We start from the raw sequence: 23,245 nt of genomic DNA on the forward strand, positions 1-23,245 counted from the left end.
CGCCCCCCCCCCCTTACCTGAATCATTGGGTTCTTCTCCCCCGCAGGCTGGTGTTATTTTCCAAGTCTGGCATGGCTCCACCTACACAGCCTCGTCATCTATTCGCAGATCCTTGGGCAGGAACTGTGAATGTAGAAACTATAAGTCCCACCAGCAACTTCAGCAGATGGACCTGTAGCAGTTCTTAATGGAATACAAATGACGTGACGTCACCACACTTACAGTCCATTTATTCTTTCTCCCATCCATGTTACTAAATGTTCATACCTCAGTACGGACAGGAATGGATGGAACAGTCTGCAGGAGCCAGAGCATTGCACCTGCAATCCACTGATCAATACTTTACTGTCTCCAATGCATACAAATATTACATTAAAAAAAACTTTTTTTTTATGAAAAAGTGTGCATTTGCTTATTTATTTTTTAAAAGGCGGACTATACCGTTAAGTGTTGCAAAGCCAGAGGAGAAGAGTTCTCAGCGTCACTCTCCTCCCCAAACATTGTGATTGACAGCATTGTGCTGTCACTTTGCCTGGGAAGAAGATTGGCACGTGTGACAATTAAAGGTGCCCTCTTTAATGCCTCCTCCCAGCGGTAACCAGAAGAGTGCTGCATCTCTTGTGATGATGATGTCACTGGGCTAAGAAGAGTCTTTCCAATGCCCCTGGACCAGGTAAGTAAAAAAAAAAAAAAATCCTAAGTTTTAAAAGGATGAGGGGAGATGACACTTAAAAAAAGGCTCTAACTGGACTATAATACGGCACTAACTAGTCTCCTTTCTTGTTCCCCAAAAATATCCTTAAAGTGCAACATCACTAGACATGTGCACTGCCAACAAATTTGTTTAGTTTCGTTTCGTTTTAAATTCGGATTTGTGTTATTTCGTTTTTCGGGATTCGGGTGTGAAAGTCAATTCGGATTCTGAATTCGGATTCGGACGAAATTCGGTAGCGGTAGTTCGAACGTTCGTTTCGTTTTCTGTTCTTATTCGTTTCTTATTCGTTTCGTTCGTTTGTTTGCAGCAAAGTGACATTTGAGGGGGAAAAAATATTTTTCTCCTTCTCTAATGTCACTTTGCTCCAACGAACGACACGAATAAGAACAGAATACGAAACGAACGTTCGAACTACCGCTACCGAATTTCGGAAATGGAAATTCGGATTCGTTTGCATTCGTTATATCTGTAATTCGGAATTGGGATACATCCGAATGTCCGAATTTCCGAAAATTCGTTCTAATTTCGATTCGGAACGAAACGAATCGAATGTCTAAACATCACCTCTTTTTCTATTTGGAAAATAAATGCAGGACTCAATATTATGAATTATGGGCATGCTTAAAATTTGATATGAAAATGTTTTGGTGAAAACTTGCAATGCAAAGGACACACGACAGAATTCAATTTACAAGACTGTCTGGAAATTATGCAGGGGATAAAAAAAAACAAATCTACCATCTATGATGCATTTTACAAAGCCTTACCACTGGCAAATACTGGCAGAAAAATATTCAACGCATTTTATAAATTGTACTTTAAAAATTTAATAAAGAGGACATCCAGAAAAATCCATGAACTACAGTGTAATGTTAGGCAGACCGTAGTGATACCAACATTTTTAGCTGAATGAACAGAGACTATGAGAAATACAAAATATTACAGTTGTCACTTTCACAGGAGATGATGTGGAATCTTCCAGTGGGGACACCTGTTTCAGTGCCAATTGTGAAAGAGAGAATTTGGGAGAGATTTGATCTCACTTCCTGTTGTATGGGGAAATTCCCTCAAATGGACAAAATATGACGGGGTTTTAATCATTGCCTCCAAACTAAAAGAAAATATTTTTTGTCTAAAAGATACAATTTAAAGTTCATAGACAGGTGGAATGCATGCAGACTTCCCTGCTCCCAGGAGCTCAGTCCACTGGACCCATATGCTTTATGTCAGGGGTGTCAAACTCAATTTAATTGTCGGCCACATCAACATTATGGTTGCCTTCAAAGGACCTGTAAGACTAAATAAATGTATCTACTGTATTTTTCCATGTATAAAACTATACTTTTTCTTAAAAATATTTACCTAAAAATGGAGGGGCGTCTTATACACGGGGGGCAGAGAAGAGAACCGCGGTTGCGAAACTGCCGATACCTCTGCAAACTAGCCTCACGAGTGAAACTTCCGATTGCAGAGACAAGCTAACAGGTTTCCTCCAATCATGAGCCTTATGTATCCGACGTCAGCTGATGCTGCGGAGAGCGTGTAGCCAGTGCCCAGATGCAACAGGGAGCCCATAAAAATGTCAGAAAACAAAAAAAATACTGGTAAATACCAATACCAGGAAGCGGCTGTCTTACTCTGCAAATTTAAACTGGATGTAATCAGTTAAGCAAAAAAGCATGGAAAATATTGATTTCTGAATTTTGGGTAAGAAAAGTGGGGGGAGTCCTATAGACGGAAAAATACGGTACTCTTTATCATAATTGCCTCTGCATTCAATTATGACTGGTTTTAGTAATAACTTAATACCTAGATCTGAAAGCAGAAGTCTAGGAAATGGCCTGGAGGGCCGGATTCGGCCCCTGGGCCTTGAGTTTGACACATGTGCTGTATGTGGATGCTAGGCACAGCAGTCCATATACAACATTCAACTGAAGTATACCATACAAAAGATATCAGTGACCACCTAGCCATAGAGTTATTATCCAATCCTGTTCCAGCCCACTAGGCTCCTCCCTCTTTTGCTCTTAGCCGTACAGTCTAGGTAATATATATATATCACTAGGTGTAGTTGAGCCGCTGCAGCCAAATATTTACTACACATTAAAGGAAAAGATTTCATTGTTATGTACTGACAATTACATCTATGAGACTATCTTACAAAAGTAACTGTTTAAACTCTGAAAGCACTAGCTACATTAACGATGAGCTGCAGACATAAAAACTTATATTTAAATATATTTCTCAATAGCCACAAAGGATATAAATACACTTTGTGTGAATCAAATACCTTTGCAAACCCACTTATTACTTTGTAAAAATAGATGGTACATCATTACTGTGCTGTACAAAGCCTGTACAGAGAGCAGAGCAGGCCCCTCCCACTACAGGCTGTATGCAGAAAACTACAGGAGGGGCGGGTACAAGACCAGTCACCCTGCACAAGGAGAGAAAGTAGCAGTAACCTGCCTTTATTACAGTAAGCTCCTGCACAAAGTTTTACCCTGGATTACTGCACAGATCTGGAAGCAATACACAAAGCTCACCAAGACTTAAGTTCAAATACACATGACTCTTATATTTAGCCAATATTTGTTTATTCATAATCTCAGCTTTAACATGTTTTATGTGACTTAAAAAGGCATCCAGCATTTTTAATTTTCCATTATTCCTTAATTGCTAATACCACCAGGGAGAAGAGGTAAGCATGTGGGGGAGTTGAGTAGTAGATGAGCAGCCTAGAGGGATGCCAGGGAGGCAGAGAACCATATAAATTATACCCTGGTGGGTTTTCTCATATAATTTGATATGAAATTATTTTGGTTACAATATACAGTATATATATCTATATATCTATATAGATATATAGATATATATACACACATAGATATATATACATACAGTTGCCTTGTCAGTTATGCACTGTTTGAAAACACCTTGGTATAGAATTTCCTTCAACTCTAAAAAAAAACAATGAATATTTCTTGTAAGATTTTTTATCAATTTTATTTTTTCTGATCAAACTTGATGACATACTTTGTGCCGCCCCAACAGGGGCATAGAATATGAGATGCATAGCCTCAGTTAAGATTAGCATTGTTATATAGGTTAGAATTTATATAGTGTGATTTGCCTAACTATTTTCTCATAGCTAAATCCATGTGTTATCCTATGCTGCCATCTAGTGGCCTTTTGTTGTAACAAACATGTTTCTGTAATTATTCCTCATGTGACGATGTATTTCCCCCTAGTGTAGCCCCACCCTTCTTCCTGTGTGCAGTACTTCCTGTGTCATGGGCACAGTGGAAAGCCACATGTAACAAGGACACACAGGTAATCTGCACAGTACGGAGGAAAGGCATCATTTTCTGACCGCACAATACTATAACCGTTCAACTGCTGTTCCTATCATCTGTTGTAACCTGATGTAAAGAATAAACACCTCTTTTGAATGAATCGGTATTGACGAGTTCAGCTATCTGACGAGGATTGTCTGCAGTGAGTATATCTGCTTATACAGGCCAGGCATAGAGGTCTCAGCAAGGGATATATTTCGCTATCACAACGATCGGAGTCAGAATATACTTTACTGCACATCCTCTAGACTACTCACTAATACACCGAGTACAAAAATATATTTGAGTTCTCCTTGGCTACACAATCCCCTGGTGATACAAGAGAAGGATTATCACTGAAAGTGAGACGGAAGAAATAAATCCCCAGCCCAGTGAATATCTTTCATTATCTGTTTGTGGCAGAGTCAGCTTAACCGCCCATGGGGCTAACGGCAAGCTGCCAGTGTGCCCACTTCCTCATCAATCTGTTCCTGTCCCTCCAGTGGTGCACTATGTCCTATCCAACACACAATGCGGCTTTAAAGTACTGATAGCAGAAAGTGCTTGTCAGGTGCTCAGCAATCTTGGCTGTCACTTCATCCGCAGGCAACTCATATTGAGCTTTCTCTGACCAATTTTAGAACAGCTTGTAAAGAATTTAAAAAAAAACACAGCAGATTGTTGCATGAGATGTTTTGCCTTTACTGATACTGAGAATTCCTTAGAAATATTTTCAGTCTGTGTTATGCTCCAGGAATATTTTTAAATAGCCAACATAGGTTGTGGTCACACAGTAGCCCATACGTCATGCTGCTAACCTAGCATAGTGGGATGAACATTTTCCATTTATTATTTCTAGGTAACGCACTGTACTTGCATTTGTGTTTACTTGCTATGGGGTCTATTCACAAAGCTGCCGAAGGATCTAGCCGTAGCTTCGGCTGATCCTTCGGCTAGCTTCGGCTCCAGGACCCCTTTGGTTCAGTAGAACCGAAGAGCTGCTGTACGGGCTATTCACTGTAGCCCGTACAGCTCCAGAAGTTGGCCAAGCGGCTCAGTCGTGCTGAAGGCACATGCCTCGGCTTGACTGAGCCGAGGTGAAAGCCGAAGCTGGCTGAACTGCCGGCCATTGGCTGGCCGACAGCCTGCTACTGACAGCTGGGCGGAGCCAGCGGTCATCTCATGGCTGGATTCGGCCACTTGCAGAGACAGATTAGCGTCCCTGGTTACCAGGTAACCAGGGACGCTGCACTATCATTACTCTCCCAGACGTTCTGGGAGTCTCCCACTATTAGATAGCGGCTCCCAGCCACCCGGGAGAGAAACACTTTCTCCCGGAAAGGTTTACTCTGCTCAATCGAGCAGAGTAAACCTTTACCTGCTCTGTTGTTTTTTTTCTTCTGACATCGGAGTCACCGGCGCCGTCAGTCAGAAAAAAAAAGCCAGCATAGGAATGCATAGCTACAATCCTATTGGCTATTTCACTTTGCAATAGCCAATAGCAAACTAGCTATTGCACCCACCCTCTGCTGCTGTCAATCACTAGAGGGGACCTGATGGAGAACTTCAGGTCCCCTCTAGTGATTGACAGCAGCAGAGGGCAGGTGCAGTAGCCAGCTTGCTATTGGATATTGCAAAGTGAAATAGCCAATAGGATTCTAACTATGCATTCCTATGCTGGTTTTTATTTTATTTTATTCTGACGGCAGCAGCTGTCAGAATACTAAAAAAGATACTTGCAGATAGCAAAGAGGCTATTGCTTCCTCTGCTATCTGATATCATTTCAGGGGGGTGCTCTCTCCCCCCTGCATTACAATGAGAGCTTAGCAGAGCCAAGGGTGATATGAAAGCTGACTCTGCTGAGTTCTCATGGTACTGACAGTTCAGCGACCCCTGGTTACTTGGTAACCAGGGGACGCTGATCTGTCAGTACCATGAGAACTTGGTAACCAGGGGACGCTGATCTGTCAGTACCATGAGAACTCAGCAGAACTCAGCTTTGATACCACCGCCGGCTCCAGCAAGCTCTCATAGATTTGACAGCTAGTCCGGGGCCAATAGAAAACATTTGGGCGGAGCTAGCTGTCACCGCTAGCTCCGCCCAATAATTTTATACTTTTTTAAAACTGTTTTTCTATTCTGCTCGGTACCACAGAGGCACCAAGCAGAATAGCTGACCCGAATGCCGCTCGGCGTCTATGAGAATCAGCCGTACAAGCCTGAAGTGAATAGCCAAACAGCGTTCGGCTCACTTCACTTCGGGTCGGTTATTCATTCGGCTGCCTATGGCAGTTTTGTGAATAGACCCCTATGTCTTTTATTGTTATGCTGCCACCCAGTGGTTACTGTGTTCACTGCACTGAATTTCTGCCCTGCTCATACCAAACTGTCCCTCATTTGGAACCAAGTTCCTCTGTCCCTCTTTCTTCCTCAGTTGTCCCTCTTTTATCTCTGATGTACAGATATCTAAGAACTGATATGAAGAAACTCTATTTATCTGTCAAAAGAGTTATGATTTACTAAAACATTTATCTTATCCCATAATTATCGTGTTTGCTTTTTTTAAAATCAATACATTTGCCATATAAATTCTTTATGGTCTGCATAACTAGGGGCATGGCAGGGGTGTGTCCATTGCCTAAATACATAGTGCTAGATGGTGTCCCTCTTTCTCATCCCAAAAAAACTATACAATTTTGAAGGCAGTTTAGAAATTCAAGAAATGTGATACATCAAATTTTTTTTACCACACTTTTGGTATTTTCTTCTATTATATAGTTTAAAAAAAACAAAAAACACGGTGGGTATTAAAATATCACTAAAAGAAAGCAGTCAAAATATCATAGCACTGAAAACTGAAAAAATGGCCTGGCAATGAAGAGGTATACATAGGCTTGTACTACAGTGGTTAAGTAAGTTTTGATCACTTGACCACATACTGGTATTGGGATCGAACTTGGCTACACCAATAGATACCATGGCAGCTCAGAGCAGTGGTATCTGCACTAAAGATAAGTATTTTAAAGCTTCTTTTTTCATCTTTGTGAGTTGTTGGGCCTGATGGTCAGGGTTGGAGGTATCAATACTATTAAAGTGGACCTTGCACTGAAACTCAAGGGGGGATATTTATCAATTCTGTCACACAGCAAGACAATGCCAAAAGGGCATTCAGATAGATTGTGTGACAGATGTACTACAAGGTTACAGCATGAGTCATACATTGCCCTGTCTCCTGCTCTAGCAGCATACCAACTGAATAAAACCTGACCCTGACAACTGCTTAAATGTGCATCTGTTGAGCGTGAAAATTTGTCTCATCTCCAGTGGTAAATCTGTCCCTGATTTTGCAAATTTGTTGCAGAGAGTAATGACAGAGCAGCGTCCCTGGTTACCTGGTAACCAGGGACGCTAATCTGTCTCTGCAAGTGGCCGAAGCCAGCCGTGAGATGACCGCTGGCTCCACCCAGGGGGGAGTTTAAAACTTAAGAATGTATCAATTAGCTTGATAAATGTCCCCCGAGGTCCTCTTAAGTTTTAACCCCCCCCCCCAAACACACACACACACACACACACACATTGACTGCAAAAAACGAGGAGAGCAGTAGAAAAAAAGCGAAACCTTACTCTCGGGCTCCCGGATGCTTCCTGTCATTGATGTCACTGGGCCTCACAGTGAGATCTTAGGAAAGCTTAGAATCCCAAATTTCTCAAGAAGACAAGAAGACAGTGCCCTGGAAGATTTGGGATCCTCTACCTTCCCAGTATCCCATGGGAAGCTGTGACATCACCCTTGCCTAGGAAAGCCCAATGGAAACCAGAAAGTACCGTAAGAATTCTTTATGTTTTACTTTCAATGTTCTTTTTTACTGCTTTCCTCCAGCGTTTTGTTATTAGTGGGTGGGGGGACTGCCACATGAGCAGACCTTGTTTTTCAGTGCTTTAATCGCCCCTATTATAATAAAATAACTAGGTTTATAAACACACATGGGATGCACAGTGGTTCCTTAGAGCTTAAATATTACCTCCACCAAGTTTGCCAAATGTCAGGTATTTTGATTAATGTGGGTTGTTCTGTAAGTATGACAGGGCTGCTAATCAGAGACCGAGGGTACAGCCCATTGTATGGGCTGCACCGCGTGTCTGCAAGCTGCTGGTAAAATCATGGTGTTTTTTTAAATTGCATTCACTCATGATGGGTTTTGATACAATTTGCTTCTTAGCGCTCTGAGCCCACAGATTTTTTTTTTACTAATTAGTAATTTCTTATAGAACTATTATTCCTTTGACAAAGTAGGATGACATGTGACACTGTTACTAAGTAATGCTGAGAAGGTAATTACAGAATTCAGAGGAAAGCATTCCAATAATACATCACATAGATGGAAAAATATTCAGCATCTCTAAAAATGAAGGTAGCACAAAACCACATTGTACAATTTTAGCTTAGGGCAGCCTTTCTCAACCAGGATTCTGTGTGAAATTAGGGTTCCGTGAATAGTTAGAAATAACCAATTTCATCTCTCACCTATGGTAAGATTTAGGTAAGGTACTACTGACACCAATGATCATTTTTGCTATTAGGAAGGAGACATTTTACCACCAACGCAAGGGGAATTCTTTTCACTGACTATTTATGTAACAGGGCATTATTCCCTTAGGTCAGGGGTGCCCATTAGGTCGATCACGATCTACCAGTCGATCACAAAGCGAACACTGGTAGTTTGCGATCGTCTCACTCACCTGTGTCTTGTGTCCTGTCCTGCAGTGCTCGTGTGGCTGAATCCGTCAGACGCTGCAGGCAGGAAGGGGCAGGGCACCTCTCCCAGTCTGCACATTCGGCTACACGAGCCCCGCGGAAGGACAGGGCACTGCACCTGAGAGGAGACCTAGAAAGCTGCTGGAGTGCAGGTAAGAAATGACAGCCAGAGGAGAGCAGAGAGGAGAGACAGCAGAGAGAAGAGAGACAGCAGAGAGAGAAGAGAGACAGTAGAGAGCTAGGAGAGAGAGAGAAGAGACAGCCAAGAGAGAGGGCCGGTTCACACCACAAAGTCTGCGTTCCAGAGCGTTAGGCCTCTGGAACGCAAGCCGGCCGGTGTTCTATCAAAGTTTGTGACTACGTTGGAATGTGTGACCGGTCACGTGGTCACACATTTTAACGTAATCCCGCCCAGTTTTTCGGCGGCGGAATGTGTGACCGCCAATAGGTCAAGCATTCCAATGCTTTGCCAGCTGTTCCAGGACAGATCAATATCGCACATTACATGTGCAGGAGAACCGATCTGCCCTGGAACAGCTGATCGGTCTTCAAATGTCACTTCTATCCGACTTTGTGAGTGTGATCTCACATTCCACAAATTCAGATAGAAATTACATTTCAGGACCAATCAGCTGTTCCAGGGTAGATCGGTTCTCCTGCACCTGCGATCTGCAATGCCGATCTGCCCTGGAACAGCTGACAAAGCATTGGAATTCTTTACCTATTGGCGTTCACACATTCCACCGCCGAAAAAATGGGCGGGATTACGTTAAAATGTGTGACCATGTGACTGGTCACACATTCCAACCTAGTCACAAACTTTGATGGAAAACACCGGCTCCCTGCGTTCAGGGGAGGGAGGGGGCGTGGCGGTGCATTGAAGTCAATGGCACCGCAGTCACGCCCCCCACCCACCCTTGCGATCACCTGCACCTGGGACGCAGGCACATTAGTGTTTGCGTTCTGGTCCAGTGTGATCTGCAAAAATAGTGCTTGCAGGGACGGCGGGCAAGGGACATGGCTGCAGTGCCATTGACTTCAATGTAGCGCCACACACCCTCCCGCCCCTGAACGCATGCGGCCGGCTTGCGTTCCAGAGAGCGAACGCTCTGGAACGCAGACTTTGTGGTGTGAACCGTCCAAGAGAGAGACAGTAGTCCCAGTAGCAATTTTAATGTGCTTGTTTTCTAAATAATGGTGTTTTTTCATTGGTAGATCTAATTGAGCTAAGTAGATCTCCCGATGAAAAATTATGGGTGCCCCTGCCTTAGATCATTAATGTAAAAGCATAATACACCCACCACCAATGTAAGGGAACACTTTTCTAATGACAAACAATGTACTATAGTGACAATTAACGTAAATGGGCAAAATACTGACCACCAATGTAAGGGAAATTCTTCCTACTGACTATCAGTAAAAGCGGGCACTATACTGACCACCTATGTCAGACGGTGATTACTTAACACTGATATAAGGGGCTTTTCTCCCCTGACCACCAATGTAAATGGACACTATAATTTCCAATGTCTGCATTTCCTTCTGTGGCTAATATTATTTATTTCCTTTTATGAGTATTACTTAAAATCATTTTGTACAAAGTGTCTTTTTTTATGCATTGACTTCTTCTACGGGGGAGCTGCAGCACACTGTCAGTAATAAACTAGTAAGTAGTCTTGTAATTCACTTTTCACCAGGTCACCAATGCATCAGGTAAAGTCAGTAATAGCCTGGTGGAGTGAATAATGGACTTCACCCCAAGTAGAACACTCCTGCCAATTAGCTGCAGGGGCGAGTGCAGAATTCTTTCCACTCCATGTTAAAAAGGAAAAGGAAAACTTCCCCAGAAAAACTGGTAAACCCAATAGGTAGAACCTCTTGTACCGTCAGTACTGGCATATTTCAAGGACATTGCCTCAGAGCAGAATTCAGCTCCCTGCTGGTGTGAAATGGTAGGTTGGAAGATTGAGAAACCAACTGGGTAGAATCTACACCTCTATTAAAACCAGTAATGACACATTTCAAGGACACCACCTCACAGCAGAATTCAGCTCTCTGCTGTTGTTAATTGGTGGGTTGGAGGACTTGGAAACTTGTTGGATAGAATTTCTACATCTGCTGAATTCACTGCTGACACATTTCAAAGACACCACCTGAGAGTAGAATTTAGCTTCCTGCTGCTGTCATTTGTTGAAGATGCAACTCCAGAAGCCCTTGGGGATGAGCAGTCCTAGACTGTATTTCTGTACTTTGTTGTGTTTCGAGAGTTTATTTAGTCAAATATAGACATTATTTCAGTTTTGTAAAGGTGGTAAGACTACTAAATGATGGTTAGCTATGTCTTTATCCTTTGTTCTCATTTAGAAAACAATCTTCCCTTATTTATAAAGCCATATCTTTCAGTTACAGCTAAAAGCCATTACTAATGTAAATTCCACACTTCTAACACTGATTACTTGTGTCGTGTTTCCAGTCTCTAAGAGTAATGAGATTAAATTAATCTTTGCCTAGAGATTACTGGCTACTGGAAGTAGAGAATAATGACCTAAATATTGCCATTTTTTAAATGTACAGTCTATAAATGGACAAGAAACAGATCAGTGCATTATTCATAGTAAACCTACAGATATACAAAGCCTCATCGCCTATATCACCATCACGCAGTCATAACATTTTCCTTCTAATAACTGTCCCAATATTCCTTACTTACAGATGCACAATTAAAGTCCAGTCTGTCCACAAGGCCAATCCTACTCAGGTTCTTGGAATTTTGAAGCCAGTATTCTAAGGAATCTGCAGGTCGGCTTGGACAAATGACCTGTGAATGAACATGGAAAAAAACTTTAATTCGAGTGTGTGTAGTAAAGCCTAATACATGGACAAAACAATATGTTTACAACAAACAAAAGAACTCAGGGGATGAGATACTCCTTGGAATACAGCATACTGTAACATATCCCAGCAGTAATGGGATATGTTACCGTATACACAGAAATTAGTTTTTATAATTTGAAGGTCTAATACCAAAGGTGAGTTTATAGTTATTACATTATCAAAATTGGCTAGGTTCTTGTATCACGTGAGCACCTCAGAAGATTTAGAAAAGGAAGAAGGATGCTATCATTAGTATTGGGTTCTTTTTTACAGGTGGATATTTAGGACTCTTGATGATTTGCACTTTTTTGTGTATTGGTATAAATATATGTTCGAGTAAGAGAATATTTATATTAAATTAGTGTGTGGTTTAAAGCATTACACTGTTTCATTCATTGATATTATATGTACTATAGAGAGTGCTGCACTATTTCAATTTATTAGTAACAATTACTTTGTCACATACATACTATACATACCCATTAGCCCTTCCGGCAAATGCTATTGCTGCAAGACTGCCACTAGAGCTCTGGGGTTGATAAGCCGTTTTAGCTACAAAAAAGGTTTAAAGAGAATTCTTCTTTATGGTGAACTTGTTAAAACAGAAATATGGGACTTGTCCTTAAAGATAAAAGCTCCAAGGCTTAAATGAATAACCTTCCTTTGTTATTTAATGAACCACAGATCCGGAAAAGGGTCATGGGCCATGGGTTCCAACTTTTACTGGCTGCATACTTGTTTATCAAGTATAAATCATCTATATACTAATCCAGGAAAATACAAAAAAGGATAAAGCGCACTCCTGTGGGCACAATACAATTAGGTGGTTATTGTGTAAGGGTGTGCAAAGCTCCTCAATACAGGGAGAGGACCCTGTCTATTCAAAATTGCAGATATGGACAAAACAGGACAGGAGCGCAACTACCAAAAAATGACGTAGATAGGTTTGTATAATAAAGATTGTTAATGGATCTTTGTGTGTGAAAACTAAGTATATATGACAATGTTTGTAGTAGACAAAGGGACTAGCGGTTCGAGGCTCCCCCGTGGTCTGTGTGGCGCCCTCCTTTAACTGGTCCAGGGTCGCAAAGGTGTCCCCGGTGGTTCGACGGGCTGATCAGTTGGGGGTGCGCATCCGTATGGCCGCCAACAGATCGTTGGCTGGCCGGGCCGAGCCGCGTCGATCAGAAACGGAGAAAAAATGGGGAAGAACCACACGCGGCTAGGGCACGCCGTGCGTCGTGTGTCAGTATCGGTAGCAGTATGGGTGGTAGAGGTCTCAGGTGGTCGGGTGTCTCCAGTGGCTACGCGTTTCGAGGAATAACCTCTTTTTCAAGCCTCAAAGATACTGGAGATCACAGGAGATTTGACTATTTTTAAATGAAACAAGGGGGAGGCGTGTGGTTTCGTTGAGCCCGGTGATAGGCCGCCACTCACATGGGGAAGGAGTAGATTATCAGTCTGGGTCCGCCTTGGTTGCGACCTGTCAGTGCTCGAGCTGCTGTGGATATATGACCTTTAGTGACACTTCATTTTTGATTGGGGCTAACGTTTGATTGGAGGGGATCTAATCTATATATCGTATATACCGCCAGTTCTCGGGGGGCTCAGAGGGATAGTTGACCATCACTATTTAATAAAATATTTATGTGTGTGTTTAAAATATGTTTGTGGGAAACTTTAATTAGTGTTAAAAGAATTGAGAGCTAATACGTACGGTGGTGGACTGCCCCTGGGTGAGTGGAGTCCAAATGCGAGTCCATGTGTGTTATCACATGAACACGTATGGATGTACAAATATAGACACACCTCCATAAGTGCATGCACCCATAAATCGCAAATAAAAAATATATACCGTATATATATATATGTATATATATGCAAATGAATATAAATATATATAAAAAACTAAAATACATGCGCACATAATGAATATGCAAAAAAATTGTATTGTAGTAAAACTCATTACAAAACGAATATTCTAAAAAACTATTATATCTTAATGACGCCCTGTAGGTGTGTATTGGAGAGTACCTCTATTCGCTAAAGAGTCTACAATAAGGGGGTGACTTTGACATCAACTGCAGGACATTAAGAGACATGCCAACAGGGTAACAGGAGTGTTAGAATATCGCCTGAGTGTGTATGTGTTAACTCTTATCCGAGTCCCTGGAACTGGAACACAAACTCCAGGATAAATCCAGACTCTCCCGGGGAGGGGGGGGGGAAGGAAAGAAGTATTAAAGGACTGATGTGTTGTGTGTAGCATGAAATCCTGTTGGTGTGTTGGGATGTTAGTCTACAAGATGGTGTGGATGTCTAATTCTTCATTAAGCCCTGTGGGTGTCAGGGTATTCAATTTGTAGATCCAGAAAGTCTCTCTGTGGCACAGGCGATGAAATCTTTCGGATGGTGATAGATGTGTGGGTATCTGCTCAATGGCAAATACCCTGAGGTCCTGGATTCTTTTGAAATGGTGCTTGGTGAAGTGTCTTGGGACACTGTGCTCAATATCGCCCCTTTCTATGAGCCTTCTGTGATCACCTATTCTTGCCCGCAGCGGGCGTATGGTCCTCCCTACATATAACAACCCACAGGGGCAAGTGAGCCCATACACCACATGGTCATGGGAACAGGTGATGAATTGGTTTATCCGATAGGTTTTTTTGAGGTGATCTGAAAAACTTGTTTGTCCATGTTGTATGAATTGACATGTGAGGCACCTGGGCTTTTTACACTGAAAAGTACCTACCCTATAGTCAAAAAGGAAGCTTTTTGTGGTGGTATTGGGTGCCTGAAATGCTCGACTCGGCCCGACTTCACGCTCTGGGCTCTTCTGAAATTAATTGAGGGTTTAGGAGGTAAATTGGGGCCTAATTTGGGGTCTTTCTGTAGGATGTGCCAGTGTTTGTTGATTATTTTCTGAATTGCTTTAAAACTATTATTGAAGGTGGTGATGAATCTAATGTCGTTATTGTTGTTGGTTATAGTGTCAGCGTCCCTCTCTACATCCGGTGTTGATGTCCGATCCAGATATTTAGAGTATGCATTTGTGATGAGATCTTCTGGATAGTCCTTATCCCTGAATTTTTTGAAAAGAAGTTGACTGGAAGTGATGTAGTCGGTGTTTAGTGTGCAGTTCCTTCTCAACCGGCAGAACTGACTCTTCGGGATGTTATCCTTCCAACGGGGGTGGTGGCAACTGTTATAATGCAGGTATGAGTTACCACCGGTGGGTTTCACATGGTTACTTGTGACGATGTTATGTCCTACCGAATGGAGTTCTAAATCCAGGAAAATTAGTCTCGTTTCGTTGACTTCATGGGTGAATGTCAGACCAAACGTGGTATTATTGCAGTGTGACACGAAGTCCACTACACTCTCTGGTGGGCCATCCCAGATTATCACAATGTCATCGATGTATCTGCGATAAAAGATGAGTTTATTGGCGTGGGGGTTGTTGGCCCAGATGTGCAGAGCTTCCCAGTGTCCCATCGTCAAATTGGCATAGCTTGGGGCGTAGTTGGCCCGCATGGCTGTTCCCTGGGTCTGGAGGTAGAATTTACCCAAAAAGGAAAAGTAATTGTGCGTTAGCATGAATTTTGTGCTGTCCAGAAGGAACTGGACCTGGTTGAAATTCATCGAAGATTGACCTAGAAAAAATTCCAGGGCATTGAGGCCCACTTTGTGGGGAATGGAGGTGTATAGGGAGCTTACATCAAGAGAAACTCAGCTGTATGTGGGATCCCAGGTGTATGTGGACAGAATGTTAATGAGATGGCTGGAATCTTTGATGTAGGATGGTAATGAAAGGACTATCGGTTGTAGGAAATGGTCGATGTATTTCTGGATCTACAAATTGAATACCCTGACACCCACAGGGCTTAATGAAGAATTAGATATCCACACCATCTTGTAGACTAACATCCCAACACACCAACAGGATTTAATGCTACACACAACACATCAGTCCTTTAATACTTCTTTCCTTCCCCTCCCCGGGAGAGTCTGGATTTATCCTGTAGTTTGTGTTCCAGTTCCAGGGACTCGGATAAGAGATAACACATACACACGCAGGCGATATTCTTACACTCCTGTTACCCTGTTGTCATGTCTCTTAATGTCCTGCAGTTGATGTCAAAGTCACCCCCTTATTGTAGACTCTTTAGCGAATAGAGGTACTCTCCAATACACACCTACAGGGCGTCATTAAGATATAATAGTTTTTTAGAATATTCGTTTTGTAATGAGTTTTACTACAATACAATTTTTTTGCATATTCATTATGTGCGCATGTATTTTAGTTTTTTATATATATTTATATTCATTTGCATATATATACATATATATATATACGGTATATATTTTTTATTTGCGATTTATGGGTGCATGCACTTATGGAGGTGTGTCTATATTTGTACATCCATACGTGTTCATGTGATAACACACATGGACTCGCATTTGGACTCCACTCACCCAGGAGCAGTCCACCACCGTACGTATTAGTTCTTAATTCTTTTAACACTAATTAAAGTTTCCCACAAACATATTTTAAACACACACATAAATATTTTATTAAACAGTGATGGTCAACTATCCCTTTGAGCCCCCCGAGAACTGGCGGCATATACGATATATAGATTAGATCCCCTCCAATCAAACGTTAGCCCCAATCAAAAATTAAGTGTCGCTAAAGGTCATATATCCACAGCAGCTCGAGCACTGACAGGTTGCAACCAAGGCGGACCCAGACTGCTAATCCACTCCCCCCCATGTGAGTGGCGGCCTATCACCGGGCTCAACGAAACCACATGGCTCCCCCTTGTTTCATTTAAAAATAGTCAAATCTCCAGTGATCTCCAGTATCTTTGAGGCTTGAAAAAGAGGTTATTCCTCGAAACGCGTAGCCACTGGAGACACCCGACCACCTGAGACCTCTACCACCCATACTGCTACCGATACTGACACACGACGCACGGCGTGCCCTAGCCGCGTGTAGTTCCTCCCCATTTTTTCTCCGTTTCTGACCGACGCGGCTCGGCCCGGCCAGCCGAGATCGTGGGCGGCCATACGGATGCGCACCCTCAACTGATCAGCCCGTCGAACGACCGGGGACACCTTTGCGACCCTGGACCGGTTAAAGGAGGGCGCCACACAGACCACGGGGGAGCCTCGAACCGTAAGTCCCTTTGTCTACTACAAACATTGTCATATATACTTAGTTTTCACACACAAAGATCCATTAACAATCTTTATTATACAAACCTATCTACGTCATTTTTTGGTAGTTGCGCTCCTGTCCTGTTTTGTCCATATCTGCAATTTTTATATACTAATCCAGCCATTACCAGACACTCCATAATTCTAAAAAAGTGAAAAGCTAATGGCGTATTGAGATTTAGGAAATGTATAGTTGTGATCCCACCCCTGCCTATTCCCTCCTCTGTCTGTGTTTCATGTGTGGATTAATAGGATAGTCAGGGAACAATTTTATCAGGTTTTGTGAATGAAAAATATTAAAAACACAACTTTAAATTGACTCTAAACTAAAAGTTAAATCTAAAAAATGCATTCAAATACCCTATTAACAAAAATTTAGCTTATTTGTGTATCACTCAGCTGTCCTTCCTTCTGGAAGGTGGCTACTTTTTTTTTTACCTGTGATGGACTACAATCTCACGTTTAGTTTACTAATTTGTATTGAGATTGTAGTGTGATTGTTAGTATAGGACTTATCAGACATGAGGACCATTGGTGTATCTGACACGCTTACATATATTGGCCAAAAAAAAAAAACAATACCTCATAATTTTGTGTGTTTCGATATTTTTTTTGGGGGGGGCGAGGGTAAAGTGTGTTAAAAGATGCATTTAAAATGCATACCAGTCTGTCTTTTAAGGATCTCATGTATGCAGGTCATTATTAATTAGTCACATTCAACTGGATTTGTTCTGTAATGTAGACAACATTTCACAGCTTATCCAGCTTGCTTCTTCAGTTCCAATGAGTGTGAGGAGCATACCCCAGTAATTACAGCCACATATGTAACTCAGTCACATAAATCTAATCAGCGTGGAATGTTTATTGTCCAATAACAGGATGGGAGGTGTGAACATTTATGGAAAGTTCTAATTTTACTTACATCCCTATGTGCAAGGAATCCCTGAGTTACCTGTGTGGCTATAAATGCTGGGTTTTGTTCCTCATACTTATTAGAATTGAAGATATATTGTGGGTATTCTGTAAAATGTACTTAGCATTACAGAACAAAGCCAGTTGAATGTGACTATTAATAATTATACCATAATGACACTCATTTGAACTGAAGAAGCGGCTTGAATAAGCTGCAAAACATCTTCAACCTTATAGAACAAGTCCAGTTGAATGTGACTAACTACTGTTAACTACATCTGCTTAATGAATAGTATAGACAACACTATGGGATCATTTTTAAATCATCTGCCCAGCCTTAGGCTGGACAAATGCTGTTCGCATGTCATTCCTACAACTAGATAAAGCCAAGGAACGCAGCAATTTCCTATGTTCCTCAGCTCCATCTAGTGGTGGGGCAGCTGTGTAAATGGCATTGCCCAGCGTGCGACTGGGGAGATGATTTATAAATCACCCCAAAGAGGTTGGTTACGTATATTGTGCATCCACAATTGCTGTTGGCAAATAAAAGGTTACCTGGGTGTAAAAAGCCAGCATTCTGTAAAAAGATCATTTTAGTTGCCTATATCCCTATAGCTACTTATTATTTTAAGATACAGCTGTTATTGAGGGTAAACTGCTAATATCTTCATATTCTACCCTGGAATTATCCAGGTTTGTAAAAGGTTTACTTTCATCCGCAACCACTCAAATGGAAATATATAATCATTAGAGAACAGAATCGAAATTGAAAAGGGCCAGAGCCCTCTAGTGCAAGGGAACAGGGATTGGAAAAGCTGGGGTGGGGGTGGGGCACAGTAGGAGCTGAGTGGCTCATAGATCAGGCTTAATCAAGTGATATATCTGATAACATAGCAGGAAATGAAAGAACCAGCACCACTAACAAGGTGATGATCTATAATCCAAAGGGTTAATTGGTGAGAGACGACTCCATGGCACATGTATATATTAGATAAATAACCAAGTCTTCCATTCCAAATCAGATCTCTATATACTCAGACATGAAACCTTGGCTAATTGAATTATCCAGCCTAATTATAGGTTATTAAAATGAAAACAAGCTGTGGATGGATTGTTGAAGAGTGGAAGCTCACAGAAGGCATTGAGAATTCACAGTGCAGATTAGTTTTGTGAAATGAGCAGTGCAGACTGTATGTCAGAGAGGGCAGACTGTATATCAGTGGGCTGCGTCTGCACATTCTGGGGTAGAACATCGAGTATGGAGGCGAGCAGGCCCGGTGCTACTGCAAGGCAAGTCAAGCGGCCGCCTGAGGGCGCTGAAGGGGTGAGGGTGGAAAAAACAGGTCATTTTGACAAGTACTTGTCAAAATGTCCCGATGCTTGCGCTATGTTTTTTTTTTCTTCACTTACCTTCGGTGCGGGAGAGCAGCAACGAGTCAGCGCTAGTCCAGTGGGAGGAGCTCCAGGTGGGGTCCTAATTTAGCTGGCCGGCGACTGCCAGAGGACCCCGACACGCGCGGGCCAGCTAAGTTAGGACCCCACCTGGAGCTCCTCCCACCGGACTAGCGCTGACTCGTTGCTGCTCTCCAGCACAGCGCTGACTACAACCTCACCAGCGAGGTACATCGTGAGGCACCTTCATCGAGCAGTAAGTGAGGGCAAGGGGGGTCCCTATTAAGAAATAATGATTATTAGCAGGTGATAATTGTACATCCATTGTCTGCAGTGTGTACTCTATATGTTCTACATATACTGTAGAATATACACTGAAGACAATAGATGTACAATTATCCTCTGCTAATATGAATGGATTAAATGATCCATAGTACATAATATGTCCATAACATGTAGTTGTACTATCATTTAACCCATTCATGTTAGCAGAGGATAATTGTAAATCTATTGTCTGCAGTGTATACTCTATATGTAAAAATGCAGATTCGCCCATGTAGGCAAAAATCCTTGCACCGGCCCTGTAGGCGAGTGAGTCATCAGAACCACGCTAAAGGTTTAGAGGGTAACCTGTAATCTGGAGATTTCATAGCATACAATGTACAGAGCAGTTGTGTTAGTTATAATAATGTTATTAAAGGGGAATTAGGAGGTGAGTGCTTTTCACTCAGCCTCATTATCTGAGCTGACCTGTGACAATGAAACTGGCTCAGTAGATCGGGAAGTGAGCGAACACATACCGGCGCTCGCTCACTTCTTGATCCTGTCACTGCAGAGAGCCGTGACAGGGGAGTGACTGGATTCTCCCCTCCCCTGTCCGATCCTCCAGCGCTGACTGGTGGAACAGACATGGGAGAGGACGGGTACAGCTGGCTCTGCCTCTAGATAGGCAGAGCCAGCTGTCACTCACGCAGCTGGGCGGATCCAGACATAATTGTCGCAATGCGTTTCAGCTGCGGCATCTCAGTATACCGCGAGCTGTAGCTCACGGTATACTGAGCTTTGGGTAATGGGAGTACGCTAGTTTGTGTCCTCCCGTTACCCTTCGTAGAACTATGGGGGAAAACCCTAACCCCCATAGTTCTCCTTTAAGTAAACAATAAGATATTTTTGCATAGAGGGATTGTAATTTTTTTGGCTCTAATGTAGTACTAACATAGATTTGTACACATTTTTAAAAGGACAGGCTAATGAAAATTTCAAACTCATGGGTCATGCTCCAGGCCAGCATTTCTCAACCTTTTTTCAGCCATGGCACCTTTTAAATGTATGGAAATTCTCAAAGCACCCCAGTCTAAAATGTAAACCCCAGTGTAAAATGTAAAAAAAAACTCCAAAAAGGGTTTTAAGATAGGCATAGAAAAGAAAAAGGCAATGTGGACTTTCCCTCGCTTTCACATCAGAAGTCCCCCTTTAGCAAAAATTTGAAGGCACCCCTGACAATGCCAGAAGACACCCAGGAGTTTAGTTAGAGTTAACTATGAATATTGGCCTTAAAATGATTGCTGTCACTCTGGTGCATGCGGCGATACCCATCCTGTAGCGCATTCGTCGTTTTTGCATATAGGTGCCCCTGACGCATGTTTACATTTCTCTGCACGGGTTTGCATGGGCCGGAGACGTTACATTTTTTAACAAATTTTACATTTATTTTATTTTACCTTTAAAAAAAAAAAATGTTTTACTTCTCTGACACAATCAGCATTGCTTCTAGCTCCATTTAGTGGGGAGGAGATTGGCGAACTGATGTTTGCTGGTCTCTCTCCCCTCTACCGACCGACACCTGCGATGCCGGTCCCAGGTCCGCAGGAGGTGGCAGCTGAGCTCGGGAACTAAAGCGGGGGGTGTTTGGCGGGGAGCACGCTTCCCTGGAACCTGGAAGCGATGAAATGGGAGCTCAGCTGCCAGAATCGCTTGCAGTATAAAGCCGACTGTTGGTTTTACACAACTTAACAGAGTCAATAGCCGCTGAGTCTGGGGTCCGCTGCCAGCTTATGACGTTGCCATCGAAAGTCTTGAAGTGCATGTATAAGGCCCCATTTAGATGGAGCTTAAAGGGTTTCTAAACCCTCCACTAGCAAGCAGTAGATATAGGCAAAAAGTATTTTTTTTTTAAACCCGCTTTAAAAGCGGTTTAAACTTACCCCGTTTTCGCCGCGTGCTCCCACCCGAGAAACCGAAACTGCTCGGGCGGGCGCATGTGCAGTTCGGATTTTTGGCCGGGAGACGACCTAAGACGCAAGGAAAGGCTATGGGCATGCGCAGTCGCATGCAGATACCGCGGGATCGGAAGTGCCAGCAAGGACAGAGGAGTCAGCGATGGATCTGAGAGCCGCTGCTCCGCTGGAGGGACACATGACAACATCAGGAAAGAAGAGGAAGATCGGATTAAGAGACATCATTTAAGGTAAGTGCTAACATTAACATTGGGGGGAGGGAAAACATTTTTTGACTTTAATGTCACTTTAAGGCTGTGGCTGGGGGATTCCTGCAGTAAGAACCTATGGATTCTTGTGGCAGGAATCCCAATTGGGTCTATATACATGCTGACAGCGGCCTTATCTGTCAGTGGCTGTCCACATGTAATCGTACATTAAACGATTACTTGGAGTTCAGTATAGATGATTTTCCCTGGAGACAGACAGAATCCGTAGGTTCCTGCCACATGAATATCCAGCTGCAGCCTTAAAGTGACATTAAACCCTCAGATTTTTTAACATAAAACAATACTGTAATGTGCACCTTACTGTAATCTATGGTTGTTTCCCTTCTCTTTGCTGCTCTTCCTTTTAAATCTGTATCTCTTCTCATGCTGGGCAGAACTTCTGTTTTGCAGCAGACTGCCTTGTCTCAGAAATGGATACACGGTGTCTGTGTATACGTTTCTATAAGCTTGTAACCTGAGCCAGCACTACAGGAAGAGGCCCTGAGCTGAAAAGGGAAGTTCTCCCCAAGCATGAGAAGATATGAGGATTTAAAAGGAAGAGCAGCAAAGAGAAGGGAAACTACCATGGATTACAGTAAGGCACACATTACAGTATTGGTTTATGTTAAAAAATCTGAGGGTTTAATGTCACTTTAAGTCCCCATGTGAATGTAGCCTAAGGGCTCAGTCAAACCTACGTAACACACATAAAGAGGTTTCAATAGGCTCTTAAAGTGTATGTAAACAATTAACTCCTTTTATTTGCTCCCTTGTGGACTTTTAAATATACCATTGAAGGCATTTTGTTATTTCTGTTTGATAACGCAAAAACACCTGTTAATTCTGCCATACATTTTTTACGCTGATAAATTCAAGTGCACTCGGCCTGTGCTGCACTTTCATCAGGTATAAATGATACCATTCATCTGTGGCGATTACTGAACACTGTTCTGTTGTCCTATACTAGGGTGACAATACTGCTGCTCCATAGATACAGTACGGTGAGTGAATGTCACTCTAGGACAAGAAGTATGTTGCTGGCAGGATCACCAGGTGAAAATGGAGGGACAATGCATAAATGTACCCACAACAAGCCCTGGTAAGCTGCATCATATTACATTTTTGTTCTTGCGTTCAAACATACTTTAAGATCTTCATTAATTCATCATTGACAGCTACCATATGTAAATAAAAATGGTTTAACCTCATATTTGAGATCTACCTTTTTGCATACAGTGATTGAGCTGCCCAGGTTACTTGTGGAAGTGTCATTCATACTGCTGCCTCCACTGCTGCCATACTTGTCGAAGGGTCCATACAAGGTTGCCATATCACAGCTGCTGGAATCAAAGACAAAAAAAGTTTAAATTAACATGTGTGACATTCTCCAGCTGTGCAGAATATGAAAATACAAAAATCATTCCCAGAAACAGCTGGTCACTGAAAACAAGCACAAATTACTTTCTCATTACTTGGTATATGCACTTTAATAAGCCAACATCTGCCTTTTGTAAATTCTGGATAGTAGGTGTGAGACTGCTCTTAAAGCACAACT

At 42.3% G+C, this 23,245-nt stretch overlaps 1 protein-coding gene across 1 annotated transcript in view; it reads right to left on the bottom strand.

The window, feature by feature from the left end:
* SPHKAP (SPHK1 interactor, AKAP domain containing) overlaps positions 1 to 23,027 on the bottom strand; it is a 107,939-nt gene extending 84,912 nt beyond the window's left edge. The window contains exons 1-2 of the mRNA XM_018568500.1: positions 22,913 to 23,027; positions 11,518 to 11,625 (exon numbers count right to left, since the gene is read on the bottom strand). Of these exons, the coding sequence (XP_018424002.1) occupies positions 11,518 to 11,625; positions 22,913 to 23,020 (216 nt within the window). The 5' untranslated portion in view covers positions 23,021 to 23,027. The remainder of the gene's footprint in view (positions 1 to 11,517; positions 11,626 to 22,912) is intronic.
* Between the last annotated feature and the right edge of the window lie 218 nt (positions 23,028 to 23,245).

This window comes from Nanorana parkeri, unplaced genomic scaffold, assembly GCF_000935625.1.
Source record: "Nanorana parkeri isolate BGI_ZX_2015 unplaced genomic scaffold, ASM93562v1 scaffold1199, whole genome shotgun sequence".
Taxonomy (NCBI): Eukaryota; Metazoa; Chordata; class Amphibia; order Anura; family Dicroglossidae; genus Nanorana; species Nanorana parkeri.